The sequence below is a fragment of the Colobus angolensis genome, unplaced genomic scaffold (assembly GCF_000951035.1).
Source record: "Colobus angolensis palliatus isolate OR3802 unplaced genomic scaffold, Cang.pa_1.0 Scaffold356, whole genome shotgun sequence".
Classification (NCBI taxonomy): domain Eukaryota; kingdom Metazoa; phylum Chordata; class Mammalia; order Primates; family Cercopithecidae; genus Colobus; species Colobus angolensis.
Genome location: NW_012116888.1, coordinates 1,450,820 through 1,474,389, shown reverse-complemented (window position 1 = coordinate 1,474,389; position 23,570 = coordinate 1,450,820). Strand labels below are relative to the sequence as shown.

The following is a 23,570-nucleotide window of genomic DNA, read 5'->3' as shown; positions in this document are numbered from 1 at the left end:
CAGCCCAGAAATGGGTCTTTTAAATGTATTACAAAAAACAAATGTTGTGGGCTGAACTGTGTCCCCCCTCAAATTCATATGTTGAAATCTTAACCTCTAGCACCTCAGAATGTGACTGTATTTGGACATACAGCCTTTAAAGAGGTAAAGTAAAACGAGGTAATTAGTTTAGGCCCTAATCCAATTTGACTGGTCCTACTAGGAAAAGGGAATCAGGACACAGACATGAGCAAGTACAGAGAAAAGACTGTGCGAGGAGAAGGCTGCCATCCACAAGCCAAGGAGAGAGCCCTCAGAAAAAAAAAACGATCTTGCTGACACCTTCCTCTTGCACTTCCAGCCTCCAGAACTGTAAGAAAAGAAATTTCTGTTGTTTAAGCCACCAAGTAGTATTTCGTTATAGTAGTCCAAACAGACTAATGCACAAATCAAAACTACTTTAGTCTTTCCACTTTATTGCAAACGATTGCAAGGTGTCCAGGTTTTCTGTCTTCCCCCAGCCTGCAAGGGCTCAGAGAACACTCAACCCCCATGATCTCAGCCAACACATGAAGTCTGATTTCACAAAACTTAGTGATGTCCTCCCAGTGGAATCCTAAATGATAAGGAAAATGGTATAGAGCCAAGACTCGAACGTTAACAACCCAGGAGCACAGAAACAGCAGAGTTAGCTGAGAGGCGTTATGGAGAGAAGCAACGGAATGCACACTGAGCGCTGTGACAAGCCGATCACAGTGGGGAACAGTGCCCACCGTCACAAAAAGAAAGACCCTCAGCAGGTACTTTAGAGTCATGTTCATGCCGTAATATGTGGGGAAGAAAGACTATTCCAAATGGATCTGGCTCTTTAAAACAAGGGAATTTTCCTTGCTTGGGAACCAGCAAAATCCAGCTGCTCATTGAACTGCCCATCTGGAATCTCACAAATTTGCACCTTGAAGTTGTTAATAAAGGACTAAGTTGATAATTCGAATAAACCCTGTGGTTTGGAAGTCACCGTTTTTCTGCTTAGTGTTTGACTTTCAAGCTCTTCTTTTGGAATAGCTCTTCAGGGCATTCTATGGATGTGTAATAAACTGACAAATTCCTTGTGAGAAGTTTTAGAAACTGTCAGGTGAAATGAGCCAGGTGGGAGAGCCCGGATGACTCAAAGCTGAAGCAATGAGGGCTTTTTCCACTGTGGCTTCTAAATGTGCTCCCAGGGTACACCCCCAGCCAAAATTTTCAGCCATGTTTTGAGCAACGTCAACCTTGGTAGAAGAGTGCGTCATCCTGAGGGTGCTACCACGAGGGACCACATCATTTGCATATTTATGTCACAGCAGACCTGATCCACACAAACTCCTGTCTCTCACCGAGTTGTGTACTTTTACCTCCATGTGCTCATTGGCCAGCCGGAAGACACACAGCACAACCTCTTGTGCTCTCAGCCTCGGTTTGCCCACCTCCATGCCTTTGTACATGCTGACCCCCACTCCACACACCTGGACCACCACTCCACTGCACATCCAAATCCACCTGCCTCTCAGGGCCTTGTCCAAATGCTGCCTCCTTCATGAGCACCCATGGTGAGTCCAAGGCAAGTCCCTGTCCCTCCCTGAACTCCAGGTCACATCACCGCAAGCCATCTTCATCAATTTGCCTTCCTTTTTTATACCCCCATTGCTTAGATCTTACTTTTGTGGGACTGTAAGTGGTTTCCACTGGGTTGCCTTTCTAGTTCACCTCTGTGTCCTCATCAATTCAGTGCTGAATTATATACCTGTGATTTTTTTTCACTTCATTTCAATATCATTACTTTCTAATTGCAATGCAGAAACATTCCTAGTGGTATATTCCAAAGCACACTGCCATATGGTATTCTTTATAATGTATAGTGACTATCATGTTTGCCCTTCCAAGCCCTAAAATCTTTCCACTCATCTATTCTGCTTGTATGCCTTGATGCAAGAGGGGTTAAAGTTTCATGCATAAAATTTCTGCACTAGAGGGCACACTAGAGCATGTCCGTGCATAAATATGAACACATATAAATATGTGCATGGGATGAGGCAAGAAGACGGGGATAGTAGAGAGAACAGAAGCTGGCTGAATCTCCTTTGGAGATCATCTGGAGGAGCTGCATTTAATCCAGACATAAAGCCTTCGTCTAGGAAGTGATCTTCTTCAAAGGCTCTTAGTCTTGTGCATGAACATGAAGCAGCAGAACCTGTGACTTCCAAACCACAGGACTGTTTAAATTATCTCCTGTTCCTTTATTAACTGTGTCAGTGTGCAAATTTGTGAGATTTCAGGACATACAATTCAGGGAGTAGTGGATTTTATGGGTTCCAAATAGCAAGAAGTTTCCTTGTTTTAAAAGAACCAGATCAACTGGAATATTCTTTATTAATTATATATTGCCTAATACTATCTGGGATTGCAGCTATTGACCAGCGATGGCAAGCTGGTCCATCATGGGCAATGAAGGGGCCTGGCTGGGCCACCTGTTTCTCCATGGCTGCCAGAGACATTGGCCCTGATCACTTACACGATCTCCATGTGTACAGCCCAGCAGAGGAGCTGGCCGCACCGCAGTGGCTGCAAGAGCATGCAGGTGTCTCCATTTGTTTTTGGTGGCTACTTAGCCAACATATACTTGGGGGGGAAGGAAGGGGAGTCCCCCAGAGGTGCTTCACTAATTCTGTAATAATATTTCTACTCTGTAACATTCTTAATGTTTGGGCGAGAGAAACTGCTGCCACCCCATGCCCACCCTCCCTCACATGTGTCACGTTTTTCTGGCCCATCTGCACAGGCAGGGGCCCAGGTGTTGCCATCTGTTCTGAGTTCTCAAAATGTCAGTGTGATATGGGCAGCCTAGAGTTTCACAATTCAGCCCAGTTCTTCACCCTGCCACGTCTGTCTTGATTGCGGCTCTCATGTGTCCATTCTGCTGCTGCCTCGCACAAGCCGGGTCCTTTCCTTCCAGGCCACACCAAGATCCATGCTGAAAGTGACTTCTAGGAGGGCTACAAATCTCCAGCATTTCTTCACTTCAATTCTTCCCACCAAGTCATTATTCTAAAGCTGCACATTCCTCATTCCATCCTTTGCTCAGAAACCTTTAAGCAGCACATACACACGTGTGCACAGACACACACACACACACACACACACACACACAGCCCTGCAGGTGAAAGACCCAATCCAACACTGTGATCTGGCAGTTGGGACTCCATACACACGTCCCCAGCCTCCTGCTCCACCGCAGCTTGCCTGAGCCAGTGAATCCAGATGTGCCACAGGCACCTGCACTCTGCCTCTGACCATGCCACTCCTCCATTTGTAATTATTTTCCCATTTTAAAAATTTCAATCCAATGTCATTTATCTTCTGCCTATAGTAATGTATTGCTTCTAATCTTCTACAATATTCATAGGTTTTGTCCTCAAAACATTTGTGTTTTTTGGAACTCTGGTCCCATGAAATTCTCTAAGAAAAAATAGAAAGTTCCACCATCATCTACATTTAACATATACCGCAAATGTTATGCTATTTCACATATTTTCAAAACACATATTTGGATATTTAAAATGCATGACCAAAGGCTCTGAGAAGTCTTGCAGATTTTTAGAAAAAGATGTTTCTCTTAGGTCAACCTGGTTTTACCCATGCTATATTTATTTGACTGTATACCCTTTGGGGACGTAGTATTTATAATGGTCTCCACCACTCACTGGCACCCCCTGACCTCCAGTGCTCCCTTTACAGGCATCACCACAGTACGAACAACTGACCTACTGGTCATCTGAACATAAAAACAGTAGAGAGGAAGTGATAACAAACTTTCTGCTCCTTATGGGGTAACTACAGCTGGATGTGCTGGCTGTTTCATCTCCGAAGCCATCATGTTGGTTGAGTTCCTAGATTCTGCAAACTCTGACCTCAGTGGGCTCACCTTGGTTGGAGCCTGATCAGTGCAATCCAGAACTTGTTTGGGAGCTGTGGGTTTAGGAGAGTTTGGGAGGGAGCATCGGTGGGATGGGCGTCATGGCCCCCTGGTGCTTTCTTTACAACTGGACAGCAAGTTTCCCCCAAGTAGGGTGCTTCTTTGCATTGTTGGCCTGAGCCTAAAGTCCTCATGGGAGCCTGGGACTCTCCACCACTGCTTTATGTAACAGCAGGTCCTGATTTACGAAATGTAGCTTAAAAGCAACTTAAAGAAATGCAAGGTCAAGGATAGAAGGTCAAGGTCAAGGAAGAAGGTCAAGGATCCTCATAGTGATAGAAATGCACCTCTGATTGTTCTCTCTGAGTCCCTGAATGCTGAGACCAGGCTGATACCCAGTACAGGGAGGCCCCTAAGGTTGCAGGATATGGGTGGTGAGAGAAGAATCCCAGAGAAACTCGGTTTCTCAATCCCAAGGGATCCCGGGGATGGGTGAATAAATTGGAAAGGCTGCCCAACAGCCCCACTCCACAGAGCATGCCTTAAATTAAGACAGAGAGTTCTCCTGAAACTAGTCCTTCAGGGTCCCTGGTCTCTTAGTTCTGGGAACCAAGTGGGATAAGTGTCATCGGTCTGGTGGAGCAGGCAGGCCTCCTGCTGGCAGCCTGCCTTCTCTGTGGACCCTTCCAGGCCAGAGAACACAGCCCAAGCACAGTAAGCCATGGGGCTGGAGGCTCCATGGGGTCAGAATCTCATCACATATTCTCTCCTTGACCTTTCATTTCTTTAAGTTGCTTTTAAGCCACATTTCATAAATCAGGACCTGCTGTTACATAAAGCAGTGGTGCCTCAGTCATCAAAGGCAACTACGTCATTTGGTGTTGGCCCTGCCTTGTGGCAGGGGTCCCCTAGAGACCTATGCTAGGTGGCTAGAAGCATCTTCTGGACTCAGCAGGAAAGGGGTTAAGACCCACTGATACCCAGACCTGCATGTCCAGGGACAGTGTCAAATTTGACCTGAAATATTAAGAGTTTAATGCCTTCTTGTTCTACCATTTTAAAGGGGTAATTTCTGACATTCTTATTTTTAATAAAAAGGAAAAGCACAGAGTTTTTAATGATGTAATTATAAACTGGTGCAAAATGAACATGTGCAGCCCTTCTTCAAAAACCATTAAGAATTTTCAGATGGTAAAAGCAGGGCATTAAACCAAGCCCGGCCCTTCTCACAGGGGAGGCCCTAAGCGACTGCACGGCACACACGCCTGTGAGGCCGACCCAGTGGACATCGACATCGGCCACGGGTCCAGCAGGGAGAGTGCCGGGGACTTCATGGTCTCACTGTAAGGCCTGCAAGGTGGCAGGACAGAAGTACAGCATCCTGGAAAGACTTCTTTGAGAAGAGGTTCTCAGTCCAGCCCTCGGTGCCCTCCCAAATTCCCACACCCTTGGGGTTTGGGCCGACTTGGCAGCCTCTAATCGTTTGGTTTTTCTCAAGCTCCACTCTTGGTGGGTTCAGTCTCCTTCTTGTAGATTGTGTCCATTCCTACTCTTGAGATTATTTTCATCAATCTGGTTTAGTTTTGGCCCCAATCAGGCCTATTTTTTATTTGGGTTGCCTGTCTACATTTCACACTCAAGGTCAAACTTTCTCAATATGCAGATACTAAAATGCCTGGCCTGGCCTGGCCTGTGCTCAGGTCTGGTTGTCTGTCTTTCCCTGAGCTGACCACGCCCTGGATCCATTTATGCCGAGGCTCTCTGAAACTCACCTCCTGAAGTCTCTCAGCTGCTCTGGCTCCAATGGCCCTCCACTGTGTTTACTGTCCGCTAGTTCCCATTATCAGGCTCTGACTCCTTCCTGTTTCTGGCCCATATTCTCTAAAAGCTCTGAGCTCCATTCCTCTACCTCTTTGCCCTGAAGTCACACGGGAGTCAGAAAGACACAGACGTCGTGTCAAAGCTCTACCTAATCCCACATTCCAACTGGAAACTGCCCATGTGACACCTCCCCAACACATAAAACATATCAGCTTAAATATCATAATTTCAGCAGGAAAAAAGTGGATGACTTAATAAATAGTCTGGGAAAATTTGCTACACGTTTAGGATAAAATGAAACCCCCTTACTTCAAATTATAAACAAAAATAAGTTCTACTTGTTTTGACATTTTAAACTTTAAAAATAAAATTATTAAGTATCAGAAGAAAAAAATGTGAGGATATTTTTGGAATCTAGGGGTAGGAACAGACTTTCTAAGCAAGACAAAACCCGGGTGTTAAAAGGAAAATAATAAGTACTTAAAAGTGAAATAGTTCCGTAATATAAATGACACAGTAAAGAAAGTTAAGACGGGCTGAAAGACAGTAGTTGCAGCATATTTATCAAAGGCTTAAAATCCACAACATTAGAAAAGTTCCCCCAGAACAACAATGAATAAAAGGAAGAAAGGGAGAAGGAAGAAAGGAAGGAAAGGAGGGAGGGAGGGGAAAAGAAAGAGACAGAGGGAATAAAGGAGGGGGGGGGAGGAAAAAGGGCAAAAATTATGAGGAGGCAATTGATAAAAGAGCTATTAACAGGCTGTAGGTCTTTTTAAACCAATCTTCCCCAGAGCAAATATATATAAAATCAGTATTTCTGGAGGCTGAGCTTAATCCTTTACTTTTTTTCAGTGCTTAGCTACAATGTTATTGGATTTTTACCATAAAACCAGCTCTTCAGCAAAGAGGGCACATTTTAAATACACCTTCCAAACACAGAGTCCTTCTGAGTTATGAATGACTGCAAAGTGGCATGACTACAAAAATTATTCTAAATAACATTATTCTAAATTATTCTGCATGATTATTATATTATTCTAAGAACTATATTATTCCAAATTTTAAAGGAGATTAATTACGGGAGAGATGATTTATGCAATTATCAAATATACACAGAGAACAGGACTGGGAGGAAATAGGCCTGACTGGGAACAGTGGGCAGCTCTAGTGGCGGGAATGTCAGCGGTGAGTTTTATTTTCTTCTTTGCCTTTTCTTCTACACCCCTGCACCTGGCATCAAGACAGGCACTGCCACCTGGGCACCAGCAAAGCCCTTCTCTGTCCTGGGGCAGCCAACCCTCAGGGGCACCTCTGCTTCCAGGGTGTCTTTCACCTGGGGCTTTTATGTTTTCTTCAGACATTACCTTAAAGAAACATACTATTCACATCCCACAGACATTTTTTTACGTGGTTTTTGCGTTGCTTAAAATAGTGTCCTCAATTTTACAATAAGAGGATTATTTAAAATTTTAAAAGCTGACACTTGTAGCAAACTACTGTGACCTGTGGTGCCTGCATCCCCTGCCCGGCCACGAGGGTGTCCCGGCTGGAGTCCAAATGCCCCCCAGCTGCCTGCTCACATTTCTGAGGTGGGCAGGGATCCATGGGCCTCTCTTTGGCCCACTCCCGTGCACGTGGGATGTCCACAGCTGGGGCACCTGTGTGTGGGCACCCGCCCTGCAGGTCGCCTCCAGATCTGAGTCCTCACTCCTCCGCCTCTTGACTTTGAAGTCAAGGTTTCACTCTCTTGACGAATACTCACTGCTGAAGGCTACCCTTGCTACTAAAATAACTTTCCATGAAATACTCTGAAAGAAGCTTCTTGACTGTAAATGCCATTATATTATCAGAAATGCCATGTTTGTGTGCGGTTATGTCTTGTGTAACTGACTCCACCGGATTTTCGAGGTGAAGATTGCTCGTTTTTGTCATTTCCAAAACCCGACATTCTTTCACTATAATGTGGCAACTTCTCAGTTCTTTAAACTATTTTTTTCTTTAAGTTCTTACGAATTGATGGTTCCTGTTTTTCTGAACTGTGTGTTGAACCCGTGCTTCTGCTAGGTTCAGAGTCACCTTTGTTCAATAACTAGCAAATGAGGCAAAAAGGTCTCACATAAAATGTGACTTCGTGGTCACTTGGGAGCCTCCATCTCCTCTCTTTGTAAATTTCAATTTGGAGAGACGAGTGTGAACCTCAGGAGGGAAAGGGAGAGGGAAAATGGCAACGTGGGTGAAAGTTCCATGTTCGGGCAAGGTTCTCGGTGTGAGGTGAGACTGCTGTCCTGCTCATGTGGGAACCGTGGCTCGGCCGCCAGCCTCACACGGAGTACAGGGACCCGCAGAGAGAGACACTCGGTAGCCCACCAGAGCATGGATCACATCCATATAAAGATGAAATGAGTCTTTCTTTCTGTTTTTTTCTTTTTAGCACATGTAAAGACCAAAAATTTTTCTTTGAACCTCGATTTTCTTTTGAACCTTGATTTAACTTTTAGGAAAAGTTAAAACAAAATGAGAATATTGTATTCACCCAAATAAAAAATGATTTCCTGCGTCCAGGTTGATTGCTCATCCATTAGCAGCAGATGTCTCTCCAGTAGCTGAACCACACCAAGCTAGACCTGGGATTTGAGGAGCCCCCTCTGAATGCTACATTCTGACCCTCTGTCAGAATGCACGCTGGATTAGCATCTGCTAGGGCTGCCGCAAGAAAGTACCAAAAAATAAGTGGTTTAAACAATAAAATATTGTCTCACAGTTCTGAAAGCTGGAAGTCTGAGATCACCGTGCCCGCCGGACCAGGCTGCCTCCAAAGGGAAGGCTGTGTTCCAGCGTCTCTCTCAGCTTCTGGTGGTGTAGCTGTGTAAGTCCAGTCTTCACATGGTGTACTCCCTGTGTGTGAGTCTGTCTTGAAATTTCCCCTTCTTATAAGGACACCAGTGGTATGGGATGAGGGGCCCACCCAACTCCAGCATGACCTCATTTGAACTAATTACATCGGCAACGGCACTGTTTCCAAATAAGGTCACTTTCTGAGCTGCCAGGGGCGAGGACGTCCACATGTGAATGTTGGAAGACACAAGTCAACCCGTCACACACATGGAGGCCCTAAAGGATGATTCACACACGTCTGGACTCCTACTCACTTTCTTAGTCGTGTCTTCTACCAGTCCTCTTCCCCCAAACTCATTGCCCTGAAAGCAAGTTGCCTTCCCACTAAGAATGGACCATTTGCCTTCTTTCCCTTCAGTGTCAGTGTCTATGCTAAGGAGAAGGTTGTTTTAAAAGCAGCTCAAAATCCACCAGACTCCTCAGGAAGTGCCTCTCAGGGAGGCCTCCAGACGGGGCTGCTGTGCCTCAGCGAAGACCTCCAGCTGCCCTGGGTCTCCTGACTCCCAGGCTTTCTGATTCTAACCTCATGGGTGCTCTGAGAGTAAACCCCAGGAAGTCCTGTAGGCCCTGGGGCTGCTTCTGTGAGGACAGCTGTCCCCTGCACGCGTGTGGGGTGCTGTGTGCTCCTGAGTTGCTGGCTGGGGCGGGCAGGGCCCAGTGACACCTGGGCTGGAACTGTGGCTCCCCGACTTGTGAGCTGGCTCTGCTTCCCGTCTAAGAAATGCGGATGAGCATGTAGGGTCACAAAGGGGGTTAAAGTGTGTGATCTCCTTAGAGGCGCACCTAGCCCAGGGGAGTAACATAAGTCAGCCTCAGCTCCTTGCGGTGCCTGCTGCCACAGACAGCATTTGCCTTCGCTAGGCTGGTTTTTAAAACAATTCTTGACTTGGAAAGGGTCTTTGGGAAAAATCAATATTTTAAAAATAAATAAATAAAATCTGAGATTAATTCTTTTGAAGACCCAATTTCCATTTCGTCATCCATCTGTTTTGTAAATACAATATGGTGTCCAGGTGACTCTGAGGGACGGGGACCCTCCTGAATTACACAGCATCCAAGTCACTGCTCTCATTTCTGGCTATCAGATTGTCCTCCGGGGAATGGAGTCTCCGCCCCCGGGAGCTCAATTCGAAACCAGAAACCACGGCTGACCCTGAGGATGGCGACTCCCCACTCAGACCCCCTGAGGATGGCAACTTCCCGCTCGGGCCCCCTGGGACTTTGCTGGGGCTGGAAGACCACACACAGTGCATTCCCTAAAGGCCAGGGCCTGGCCATCCATCCATCCATCCACACTTCCCCTACGGATGCCTGGATAAGCTCAGGGCCCCACTCACCCTACAGGGGAGGAGGAGAGACCCAGCCAGCCCTCCTGGAGCCCTGACATTTACAGCTGCAAAGGTAGGCAGCTGAGTTCAAACACACAAGCCAGGCCTCTCAACACAAAAAGAGGTTTCACATTAAAAAAAACATTGTGAGGCTGAGGCAGGCAGATTGCTTGTGTCCAGGAGATTGACACCAGCCTGGGCAACGCAGCAAAACCCTGTCCCTACAAAAAATAGAAAAATTAGCCAGGCATGGTGGTGCATGCTTGCAGTCCCAGCAACTCAGAAGGCTGAGATGGGAGGATCACCTGAGCCTGGGGAGGTCGAGGCTGCAGTGAACCGTGATCGTGCCACTGCACTCCAGCCTGGGTGACAGAGTGAGACCTTGTCTCAAACAAAATGAAACAACAACAACAAAAAACCTATTTTGATAGATTTTGTGGAAAATAAGGAAGAAAAGAAAAAGGCCCATTCTTTTTTGTTTATACCATATTTGCATAAAGAAACTCTGAAAAGACATATAAGAAACTAAGAAAAGGGTTGTGGAGGGAACTGGATGGGAGATGGGGATGGGTGTGTGTTTTTCACTGGATACCTTTTCATTCAGTTTCATTTTTGAATCCTATTCAGAAAAATTAAAGCTGGCAATTCCATTCCCTCATTTACCACATTTACAGGGTGAAAGAGAAATTCTGTATCCTCATCTCAAGAGATGCTGAAAAGCACCTGTGGAAGGTTGGCACCACCTGTCATGAGCGCCTTTTTCCAGATGAGTACCTACAACACCTGCCTGGGCAAAAGAGTTCCCCAGGACTCATCGCAGAGCTTCCGGCTGGATTCCCGGAGGCCGTGGAGAATTGCCAGGGTAGGGGTTACAAAGAAAGATGCCCTCCCTTGGAAATAATTTGTTTGTTTGAAGTCTCCTAATCTGCAAGTGGTCTTAGAAAGTAGGATCCAGCAGACCTGGATGTGTGCAAGCTATTGGAGATTCGTGGTTTCTCGGATGAAGCTGGGAATTCCACCTCTACCTCAAGCTGTGCACCCTCAAATCTCAAAAGCCTCAGTTTACTCATCTGCAACATGAGTTAAGAGTGCCCAACCCCCTTAGGATGGGAATGATCATGTTAAAAGACATACATTCTCTAATCCCTACTGCTTCCAGGAGGCCCTTCAGAATAACATTGATTCACTACACACAGTGTAAGCAGCATGACTGATCTCTCGTAAGTCCTGCAATTAGAACCTCAAACATAAGAATCAAAGAGTGCCACTTTTGCAGCAGTAGAAGACTAAGAAATTGTAATAATCCTTTGAATCAGTTTGCTCAGATTACTCCCAGATTACTCTGGGACTATTTTCTTACATATGAAGAACAGTTTCTATTTCAATAGGGTGTCCATTGCCTGCCACCACCTTTTCATTTTCACAGAGAATGGCTGAAATTAGAATTGAGAGATTCTGATAATTCTGGCAAGCTGAGGGCAGGTGGGGGTGAGGATGTGCTGACAGCGGCTGCATTACTCTAAAGGGCAGGGAAGGACTTGGGGGCAGCATTTGTTCCCCTCTCCAGTGGCATTCCTGTTTTGTCCAAGTGCCCCTCTGATGAACCCAGTGGGTGAACACAGAGCAGGCGACACACACTGGACAGGTGAGACAGTCGGCGGGTGAGTCACCTCCTTACCAGGAACCTCTGGTGTGCAGTCACCTCTCCTGCGGCTGGGTGGCAGTCTGTACTCATTCTGTGTCTTACCTCTTCCCTCCTGCGCATGACTCCTGGCAAGCACTTCTGGTGACTTCAAAGAGACTGTCACATGCAGATGAGATGAGCCATGTGCCTGTCAGGCCCGGCTCAGCAGGGCCAGCTTGAAAGGCATATCTGAATTGAATCAAATGCATCCACCTCACAAACTGAGGATGTGACTATGTATAAACAATGAAAATTACAATCATTGACAGCTGAGCGTTTACATGCTCTGGATGTTGGAGGTAACTTATAGCTGGTATCTAATTCACAGCTGCCCTGAAGTTAGCTAACCTCACCAAAAGTTCTCCGTGCTTGAGGATGCAGTAAAGAGAGAACAACAGAGAAGGATGGGTATCCATCAGGAGAAGCCTGGCTGAGTGTCTAAATCATCCCCACCCGCTCCATTCGTCTGTGGGATCACTATCACATATTCGATCATATGATACATTTTATAACTCCCTTTACCCCCATCAGTGAAACTTGTGCAGCAAGGGGAGCTATTCATGTTCAATGCGGTGTCCGAGAGCACTGGGATAGTGGCAGCAGTGAAGACAATCGCTAGTGGATGTCACAGGTCTCTGCTCTTGGTCTTCACTGATCCAAGTGGTCTTCTGGTGAAGATGCAAAGGGGATACCACTCCATGTTATAGATGACATGGAGCTTCATGTTTTATATTAGAGAATACATGGGCTAAATCTAAAAGACAACACCAAGGATAATGTAAAGTTCTACTTCGGTTAAAAAAAGTGTTTTAAAAAACTCACCACCTCATATTCAGAATGATCCCAGCACTTTGAAAGGCAGAGGTGGGAGGATCACTGGAGGACAGGAGTTTGAGACTAGCCTGGACAACAGAGTGAGATCCCCGTCTCTGCCAAAAAATATTTTAAAATTAGCCAGGCATGGTGCCACATGCCTGTAGTCCCCAGCTCTTCAGGAGGCTGAGGTCAAGGGTCACTTGAGCTCAGAAGTTCAAGGCTGCAGTGAGCTACGATTGCTTCACTGTACTCCAGTCTGAGTGACAGACTGAGATCTTGTCTCTAAAAGATATATATATATATACATACATACATACACACAGAGAGAGAGAGATGTGACTTTGCAGCACATTCCCACACAGAGACACAGGGAGTTCAGCTGACTTCAAGCACAGTGCCCGGGTCCAACAGATGGGTATGGTTGCCAAAAACCAGACAAGGGAGGTCACTGTGCCCATGTGAAGAGGGACATTGGAAAGTTGCCAAGTAGATGCTGTGGAAGGCAGCACAAGGTCAAGGGTAGCTGAACACCTCAGCACATAAAGAATCTTTCCAGGAACCATGAGGAGAAGGAAGAGCTTGAACACAAGTAGTGAGGTCCATGCAGTCGGAAGGGCTTTAGTATGGAAGGAGCTGGGGCTCACGCAGTAATTCAGCAGTTTCTGGGACAGAATACATGCTCAATGAATATGAATGGGCATGTTGAGTTATCACCATCCTTCCCATCACGGCTATGCTTATATGACTTCGGGGGCAGAGCTAGGTCCAAATCATGGATGTGCCAGAGAATAGACTTTGGATAATTTATAGAACATCTTCTCAGCTAGCACTTTGCAGTGATGTGCTGGGCTGCCTCTGTGGGAGGCAAAGGGCTTATGGATTAGACAGCCCTCTGAGGGCTCATAGAAAGGGGCTTCTAAGGTGGGAAGTGTCCTTCACACTGACAATCGTGACTCCAAGTAAAGGTGTCTTAGTAATGATGACTTCATGCTGGATGATTGGGCATCCACCACTGTGGGTCACCTCGCCCATGTATCACAGAGGATCAAAGAGGACCCTCCATCACGGCCACACAGCTAAGCAAGAGGAAGGCAGGACTGGCCTAGGGATTCCGATTCCACATCAGCAAGAGTTTTTAACATCTGCATGGTGTCCCTGATTCCCTCTTCATGACCGTGCACTAGCTGCTATATTCATACAGGAAAGCACACCAGCAGCAGCATCTCCCCCACTAACAGCCCTCCTCACAACCGCACTGCTTCTCACCTGCCCTGACTGGTCTCAATTAACATTCATTGAATAACGAATAAATAACTAAACAGATGGACAATTGAACCCACACCTAATGCTGCCCCTGGGTGTCAGCAAATGCAACCCGGAGGCAGGATTGTGGTACTCCTCTAATGCCGGAGTTGGAGGAGAGAGATCATTGCTGGCATGGAGAGCTAGGACCCAGAGAACAGCTCCTATGGTCAGGAGTAAATGGCAAAAAGCCACTAATTCCAATCCAAATAGCTAATGCTGTTGAGTACCTACTATGTGCAGCACTTTCCTAAGAATTTTTCGTGCAAGAACTCTTTGCATCCTCCAAACAACTCTCTGTGGTGGTTGTTCTCTATTCCTAGTTGACGGGTGAGGAAACTGAGGTCAGTAGGTGTTAATGCATGCAGTTGCCATGCATGCAGTAAGTAGCTGGCTGAGCTGAGGCTCAGCCCTGGCGGTGGCTTCATCATTGTGCCTTCTGAGCCCCTCCAAGGTCACATGGCCCAGCAAACTGCAGCCAACTGGGGAGTAGCCAAGAGTAAAATCATGTGGGGAACTTGAGGGGTGACTTCAGGGGAGGATGACCCGCGTTACAGCCTGTGATCCCACACACAGAAGGACATCATTTGTGCTCAGGGTCACTTGAGCAGGCAGGGCATGGGAGAGAAAAGAGGCTCAGGCCTGGGGCCCTGGGCCTGCTCATCTCCTCACAGCTTGTATGTTTCTTGTCAATTGTGCCTGAACGTAGCGTAATGCCTCTCCCTTAAAAAGCCAAAAGAGTAAAGTTTGGGAGATTTGTAGGACACTAACAAGAACCAAGCCTGAGGCCTATGTATGCCAGTCTAACTATTAACAGTTCCTGGAATGGCTTTACACAAACAAGAATAAGGCTGTCTATCCCCACGCAGGAAAGTTCATGCACAAATACCACAAGACTGGACAGTCTGGCTGCACGTGCCCTGCACCTGGGGTCCCCAGCCCAAGGGAACTGTCAGGACAAACAGCAGAGGTGCTCTGGGTGCCAGGGCATCCTCCTTGACAGGTCCCCTACCCTGGCATGGGCATGTGAGCCCTGAGAGCCCACTGGAGGTGGAGACATTGAGGCTTCCACTAGTGGCCACTCGTGGCAGAGGCCAGGGACCCCAACCTGACTAGCCACTGCTCCTGGCCCAGGGGGTATGCACCTCGGAGGGGTCACCAACCCCTCTGAAGACCTGCCTACTGCCACTGCAGGGCTCAATTCAGGCCTTCCACCTCATCAGAGTGACGGCTCATCTTCCAAGGCTCCCAGATCAGGAGTCTGTGTTCCTCATGTGTGCTGTCCAACCTGGTAGCTACACACCACATGCAGTTGTGGGCATTGAAATTAAAATTAATTGAAATTAGATAAAACTTTCAACCCAGTTCCTAGTCACAGTAGCCACATTTCAGTTGCTTAGTAGCCACATGTGGCTTGTGGCCACTGCATTGACCAGCATAGATACAGAACTTTTCCATCCTTGCAGGAGGTTCTATCAGTGTGCTGCACTAGAGAGTTTGGGAAGCCACCTTGTGACTTCCCTGGCTCCTCAGAGAGTTTTCTGTTTCTGTCTCCTCTGCTGTCACTGTCTCTTGGCCTTCAGACTGAGACAGGAGGCCTGGGCTGGGTGAGGCCCAGCAGCAGCTAGCAGCAAGCAGGACAAGGCCCACAGAGGGTGCCCCATCAGACATTGCTGGGTGCATTTGCTGAGACTGGGAGCTCACACCATGGCCAGGAGAGCAGAGACACATTTCCAGCAGCAGAGCCTGTGGTTAGAGGACAGATCAAGAGAGATATGGGGACCACCCCAGCTGGAGCAGGCCCTGAGCAGCTCCCAGAGCTCCCCACACACTGAGGCTCCAGGTGTCGAAGTTGCAGTGGTAGCAGCCACCGCAGACAATGGAACTCCCACCCAGGTTTCCTGGCATCACCTAAGCCCAAGATTGCTTGATGACATCTGGAGCACTGTGACAAGCAAGGATCCTCAATAATGACAGAATTTTAATCTTCCAGTAACCAGGTAGAAAGGGTGAGGTAGGGCAGGGTGAGCTTGGAGCAGATTTCACATAATTTAGAGATTTCTAGAGTAAAGTTATGTCACATATTTGATACCTTAGCATTATAGACTGGAATTCATACCCACTAAACAAATACATTGAGGCAGTGTGGCACATTATTACAGGGGGAATAAGGAGGCTGAAATTAAAACAGGGACAGGACAGACAATCCTGTTCTGAAAATCCTGCTTGTCATTTCCAAAGCTCGAGTGAGCATTGAGGATGCCGGGCTCACCAACAGTACATGAAACCAAGCCTGCCTGCCTTCCTCAGAGGCAAGAGTTAGGTCCACATTTCCCGCTGTGCAGCTCTGGGTAATCCAAAATTCCGAAGCTGCCCCTAGACAGACCAGCCTATGTTGGCCAGGGCAAGTCTTTCTGCAATTCCTCTCTGCCCTCCTGGGACCTACATGCCCATTGGGCACACTGGGCACAGTGCATGGGGCCCATGATACTGTCAGGGGCCTGAAAAGTGTTTTAATTTTGATTTCTTTTTAAAATCAGAGGAAAACCACAAATAAATGAAAATGAATGTATAATAATGAATCAGCCTGAATGACATTTATCTTTCTGCCAGGGCAGTCACATTCTGCTTTTTCATAAGTAAGTAGTCTGCAAAGACCACAGCAACTGGGGTCCCTGGGTGTCACCATAAGGCCATGACCCCTGCCCCTTATACCAGAGACCTGAAAGGCAACTCCACACAGAGGTGACCCTGACACTCTGACAAATACTCCTACAGATTGAATGTCAGCAGGAATAATTTTCCCACCTCCGTCTGCGTCCAGCTCCAAAAATAGTCAAATATCCAGGCAAAATAGCTGGTCACTCAAAGACCTGTGACCATCTGCCTGCTCTGCCATCCTTAGCACTGGTTTCCTTCCTCCATGTTGTGTTATGGCTTCATGAAGGCTGCTGGAGTTCCAGCCATCACGTCTGCATTCCAGATGGGGGAAGGAGGGAATTCAGGTGCAAAAGGCTAAGCCTACTAGATGTCAGGCTCCTTTAGAGAACTTTCTAGAATCCCCAGCTAACCCTTTCAGCCTACATCTTTCATTGGCCACCATATCTGTAAAGGAGACTAGGAAATACCGTTTTTTAACCAGGCACACTGTTGTCCCTAACAACACAGGGTTGTGGTTGACAACAGAGGAAGCAAAAGAGAATGCATACTAAAGTGTCTACAACAGAGTTCTGAAGACAACCAGACTGATATTGCATAGTACTCTGTCCTGTGAGTGGGCCTGCGGACAGATCACTTGGCTTCTCTGTAACCAGGGTCTACTTGTTGAAGTAACCACATTGCCCGCACCAGAGGCATCAGGAAGGGTACCAAGGAGATGGTAGCTTCAAGGACTTTGGACAACTTAGAGGAGGGTATTCAAAGGGACAGAAGTCACTTGTTTGATTTTTGTATTAAAATCAGGTAGGATTTCTTTTCATTCATGCATTTAACCAGTATTTATCATGCATCCGATAAAGTAATAAGGACAATCCAAACACTACTATGTTGACTGAGGACTGACTTGGGGCCAGGCACTGTTCCGGATCCTTTGCATATGTGGCCTCACTTAGTCCTCAGAACCATATATGGCAGAGTCTACCATTCTTATCCCCATCGTTCAGATGTGGAATTGGGACAAAGAGGGGTTAAGGATCACACTGTTAATATATAGAGGATCCCAGCTTTGAACCATCAGCCTGGCTCTTAGACCCCAAGGAGGTGGTAGTGAATTGGCAGACAATTCACTCCTACTTTTGTCTTTCTAGTGAAACATATATAAGCCCAATTATGTAAGGCCATCATAAATTCCCCCCAGGAGACTGGCACCAGGAATCTCTGCTGTGTCTGGGTTCATGACTCACACCTTCCCTCAAAGCCAGCTCTTTCTGAGTCAGGATCATGCCCTTTGAGTCCTAAGGTGCAGCAAGGAAACTGTCCAGACTTGGCTTCAAAAGTCAGGCTACTTTCCAGCAAAGAGCCAAATGGCTGGGTTGCTTAGAATTTTTAGAACAAGTTCATCTCCAAGGACATGGAGCCTATTCACATAATTCAACCTGATCAAAGTCCAGAGAAGCTGAAACTGTCACATACCCATTATCTACTGGCATAATCAAGGCCAAAGGGATTCATAAGGAGGTGGTGGGTTTTGGAGGGAGGGTGCTTGCTGCCATTTCACCTTGGACCTGAGTCCCCCCTTGTGTGCCCCTTGCTCTGCATCATCTCAGGGCCTGGCCTCACTCATCCATCTTTCTCCTCCAGCTGCTTTACGGATAGGGTGGCCAGTAAAAGACTAGGGTGAAAGTGTTAGCTGGGAATTCAAGGAAAGGCCTGCAGAGGAGTCTGACATCTAGGAGGCTTTGCCTTTTGCCCGCCACTTCCTTCCTCCCTTCTGTCTGGAATGCAGAAGTGATGGCAGGAGCTCCAGCAGCCTTCTTGAAGCATAAGATAACTTGGATATCCGTAAGACGGCAGAGTAGGCAGGTGGATGAACAGGCTGCCTGTTGACCCTTGTCCCAGACAACCTGTTTCCTGTTTGAGGACGGGACAGAAAGAGCAACAGAATCCTTTTTCTGTGCAAGAGAAATTAAGCCTGACTCTTTTTGGAGCCCTTGCTATTTTACACATTTTCGCTTGTACCTAGTTGAATTGATAGAAACTTACACATCCGTCTCACGCTCTGTAAGTTATTTGTCCAGTGAGAACAGCCAAAATAATACATTTTCTGCCATCATTACAATTCCTGTGATTTTTAGTCTGATAAATTTTTTAAAGGGCAGGATGAAGAGAAGAGCTACAAGACCCTGTAGCAGAAGCCCTCACTCGCAGGGTAATCACTCCTAAAAGCAAAAGATAAGCAGGAAAACCACAATGGATAAGATCTGCTGTCACCCTTAGCTTTTCTGATTACACAAAGTGCAATAACATCTATTTTTTTAATCAGAAGGAATCCTCTCACACCACCAAGCATCCTGCCCACTCATCCTTCCTGATGGCCCAACTTCCTTCTGATCTATTATTGTCTTTTCCTTGCCTGAGCTCTGTGATCTAACCAGAACCCTCCAGAACCTATAGAGAGTCCAATCCTTGCCCAACAGCCCTGAGCCAGGCCCATATCTGCCTAGCCTACAGCACTGGGGGCAGAGGGAGATCCTCTGGATTATGGCACAAGGGGAAGTTGCAGGAAAAACTCCCCACAAATTAGCACCAACTACAATTGACCAACAAAGCGCAGATACTTCTCGGCATTCAAAGCCTAAACAATCCAGATGGAGACGTGTAAAGCATTCAGTGCTTCATGTTGACAGGCCGATACCAGGTATTTCACTGACAGGTGAAATAGCAGAGTGACGGGACAGAGTGATCAAGGCAGAGTGATCAAAAGGGCACAGTAGTACTTCTTTAGGACCCTGGCAGAATGGAAGAGAGCATTTGGTTTCTAAGGCACTGCACAAACTTGAAAGATCTTCTTCAGAATTGACAAGGAAAGGCCATGTTATGTTCACCCTGGGTTAAGTTTTAAGTGTATCTTATTTAATTTTTTTCAATATGAGTCATCTCCAGATACTGTGATGATTTCCAAATAACCCGAATCTAGATGACTAGAAATTCACTCTAGCTGGCTTTAGACAGGAAGCGTGAGGACAGAATCCAGCTGCTTCCACTCCAGGGTAGGTCTGAAGCCAACCGTCCTCGGTTTCCTGGCCTGTGGCATCAGTCTGGTTGGATTACACACAAAGCCCTGCAGAGCTGCTGCTTTTCCTGATTTTCCTGCCTGAGTGAGTGCAAGGGGCTCCCCTGTTGCCGCCGACGTGTTCTTTGAAGCAGATGCTATGCCTGATGCCTGCTGGAGAGTCCCACCGCCTTGAGTGAGTCAACAAAATGATCATCCTTCCCATCTTCCAGGATGGATATTGGGGTGGGGAGAGGGTAAAGGGAATACCGTAAAGTTGCTACCATACAGTTAGAGCTGAATACAATGGGAGTTCTTATTGTGAGATGTCAATAATGATGACCATGATGATGATGATGATGATATCTAGAACCCCAGGTTTTCCTGGAGAGAACCAAGGAGGATTCCCCATTTACCTAATAAATCAATGTCCTGTAAATGCAGAACATGTCATGTAATTGATGACACAAGAGGGATCTCATTTCCGGGGGATGAGAATCAATTCTTTATGGATTCCCACGGGGCAGAGGGACCCAGATGGAGACACTAAGCTTTCTGTTATATTTCTGAATGAATGGGTATGTACATAACAGTTATCGTGTCTCCTTGTAACATGTGTGCTAATCATAAAATCTTCACGAGAACTCATGACATTCGTGCTATGACTATTCGCATTTTACAATGAGGAAGGCGGGACACCAAGGAATTAAGTAACTTGCCAATACAGGGACAAGTTCACCACACAACAACAAGGGGTGGGGACAGCAGTCAGGTACTGTGGAAAATGCTGGACATGAGGTAGACCAGGTGCACCAGGTCCAGGTGCTGATGAGAAGTGGAGAGTGGGAGACAGGTCCAGTGAGCCACAGGCCAGTCCCTAGGCTGAGGGCACCATGACAACAGGACATTGGCCAACTTCCAGCAGTCATCAATGGCTGCATTTCATTTTCGCAGTTCGATTAATACATGCTCTATATTCAGGATGCCCATGGCCTTATTTCTTGATGACAGAAGTGATAATATCAGTCCTCCCACAGGCTTGTTTCTCATGGGTAGGAGATGACTCAACTCCTAATGTCCAGACAACTGCCCAAATTCTGCATGAAAAAACATCAATGTATGGGATAAAAATCAGCCACCTCAAAACCCTTTAAAGGATTGAAGGGCGTGGGACCCAGTGATAAGCACATGTCTGGGACCCAGCACCTTCTCTGAAACAAGGATGAGCAAATGTTGGTGTCCACACCACATGGAAGCGCTGTCTAAGGCAGTTTGCCTTTTACTGGCTCCCGTCTCCATGAAGGTGGCACATCTCCAAGTGCTTACAAGGAGACAGGGTCTCACCCTGAGAGGACTCACCCAGAGAGACAAGCGGGGTTGCTCCCCCGGCTTAGAAATGCCTGGCACCTGACTTGTGGAGGCTCCTAGTTGGCGCAAGATTGTTAGCCTTGGAAACAACCACTGCTCACGTTGGAACTGCAGGATCTTTCTTGAAAAAGCCATGGAGCTAACTCAAGGACCACAAGCCCAAGTGCCTTCAGAGGGCAAATTAATAAGAGAGTCTAGCAGAGTTAGTGTTGATGGAGTTCCTTCTCCATCCAGGCCCTGTTCTGGGGGCCTGGCAGATGCTAAACTATGGGGACCACACAGCAGCCCCACGAGGCTGGCAGGCCCTTAGCCTGGCTTCTGAGCCTCCCTGTAATCGCACTCTCCAAGCTTTGTGGCATCAGGGTGTGGCAGCGCCTGAGATCCGGAGAGCATGGACCCCACCCACAGTTATCTCAACACCAAAAAAAAAACAATCCTGAGCAGGCCAAACAGAATCTGGTGGGGGATGCCTTCACCAGGGCTGCATCTGGTCCTAGAGTTGCTGGTTTGCAGCCCAACTATTTCATTTTATTTTTTTAATTTTCTCAATATGTATCTTCTTTTATCTATAAAAGAGTAAGGTTCTGGGGAGGTTTTCTTCCTTGGGATCTTGTTCTCTCATTTTAAGCTGACTTAATCTTCCCACGCTACACGTCACATGCAGAGCGCCAACTTTGAAGTTCACTCGGTGACCAACTCTCCCGCCCAATCCCTCGGCGAGGTGATGTGCAAGCGGAACATCTCAAGGCTCCAGATGCAGCCTCAGCCCTCAGCTGCCCTAGCCTTAATAAACACTAGATTTTTCATTTCAGAAACTATGTTCAACCTGTTCCCTCAAGACAACCTAAAAATCGTCAACATTAGCCAAAGGTTGGAAGCCAAATGTGTTAACTCCTGCCTAAGAGACAGATCCCTTAGCAGAGGGGGTCTCTCAGCAGTAGCCCAGAGGAGCTGGGACCCAAGCTGGGAGCTGGTCACTTACACAAGGGGGGGCATCCTAAGTCAATTTTAACCAAATATCCACCAGCCAAGCCTTCCTACGGGGGGGCTGGCCAGCCACTGTGCTGTGCTAAGGGGCAGATTGAACATTCTCTTAGCTGCTCCAATTTTAGAAATTGGGTGCTGACTCATTATTAACCCAGGAAGCCCACACACTCAAATGACTGTACTGAAAAAGCTCCCTGTCATACCCTGCCTACTGATGTGTTGCTTTTTAAGCAAATTTGAAAAAATGTTTATCATAAGGTATTTATGACATTTTAACCGTTTCATTTACAGTAACTAGAACAACATTTAAAAAAATGTTTCCTGTATTTTACTTGACAGTAAAGCTAAGCTTCGTCGGAATACTAACAGCCTGAGAAATACCTATCAAGATCAAGTCAGGCCTCAAAGACTGAGTGCCCCCTCCTCAGTCCTCCCCAGTCCCCCACCCCCAGCGCTAGCCCCCAGCATTTTTATGTTCTTCCTGATTTTACTACAGTTTGTGACTTTCAACGTTAAGGAAAAGGAAAGGACGCAAAATAAGCTCCTGCAATCATTCATATGCTTTTAGAGAAGGCAGCCAAAGTTCTGCCTCTCTGGTATTTCTTGCACCGAAATTGGGCAGCTCCGACCACGAGGCCAGAAATGGCTCAGGAGCTGCCTCTCCTCCACCTCTGAGAAGCGGAAGCTCACCCAACCTCAGCAACCCTGGCTTAGCACAAGTATACCCACTTCCATCTCTGAGCTTCACTCTGGCTTCTCAGTGGAGTCCCGAGCAGCTTATTTTCCAGCCAAGCACTGCAGTTTCTTCCAAGACAACAGAATATGCAACCGGCATCTACATTCTCGCAATGAAGGACCGAGAAACACCTCCTGACAGTCACACTACAGGACAGTAACCACAGGGCTGGGGGCAGAGGCAGCCACTTTTCTAAAACGACAGATCTTCAAAGTCTGAAAGAAACACAGTGTCCCTGCCAGGACGCAGCAGCGTTTCCCACAGCCCAGACTCCAAGGCAAACTGCAGAAGCGACCCTAAAAATGACAGAAACATACTCACCAGGGAGAGGCTGGTGGCTCCACCTTCCCAGGAACTGTGCTGTGAACATCTGAAGACAGGCACGGGCTCAGGCACCGCTTGCCTAGAATGTCAATTTGAAACTTAAAAAGTGACGACCATCCAGTCATTTATTTCCCTCCATTCCCAATGATGTACACACGACTAAGAAGGAAAAAAAAAAAGGCGCACACCTCAGCCTTCATTCTCATTGGAACGAGATGACTCATGCTGACTCATAGCCACCACTTCCTCTCCCGACATTCTCTTCATACTTGTGAGCTGGACTGGTCCGGTTCCCAGGGTCCCTGCAGCCCTTCCTGGAAGGGCAGCCTTCCTAATCCTCTCAGAGAGACCCAAACACTGACCCCACATGGGACCCAGGGGTCGCCCACACAGGGGAAATGCTTTATTTAGGAGTCTTGAGAACAACTGGAAAATAAAATGCATGAACTTTGTGTGCATTTGAATTTCAAATACATACTAAGATTTAGTAATGTGCTACAGGCTCATGTATGAAATTCTTGCTCTTTTCAAGGCAGTTCAGAGTAGAGAGAAGGATGAGATATTTTCTTATTCTTTTAGGTGTTCAGGTTTACTTTGTTCTGGTAATAACCATTTTGGTGCCTGTTTTCTTCTGCATATGTTCCTCTGACACAACAATTCACAGGATC

At 46.9% G+C, this 23,570-nt stretch overlaps 1 protein-coding gene across 6 annotated transcripts in view; it reads right to left on the bottom strand.

The window, feature by feature from the left end:
• Window positions 1-23,235, bottom strand: part of LOC105519652 — a 294,464-nt gene extending 271,229 nt beyond the window's left edge. For 3 of the 6 annotated variants that reach the window (XR_001003010.1, XR_001003008.1, XR_001003009.1), the window contains exon 1: window positions 22,900-23,103. Coding sequence is in view for 1 of the 6 variants with exons in the window: in XM_011953091.1 (XP_011808481.1) it covers window positions 238-349; window positions 22,900-22,948 (161 nt within the window). In the remaining 5 variants the exon portion in view is untranslated. Of the gene's footprint in view, window positions 1-237; window positions 350-22,899 lie in introns of all 6 variants that reach the window. The other 3 variants (XM_011953091.1, XR_001003006.1, XR_001003007.1) reach the window with 3 other exon arrangements.
• Between the last annotated feature and the right edge of the window lie 335 nt (window positions 23,236-23,570).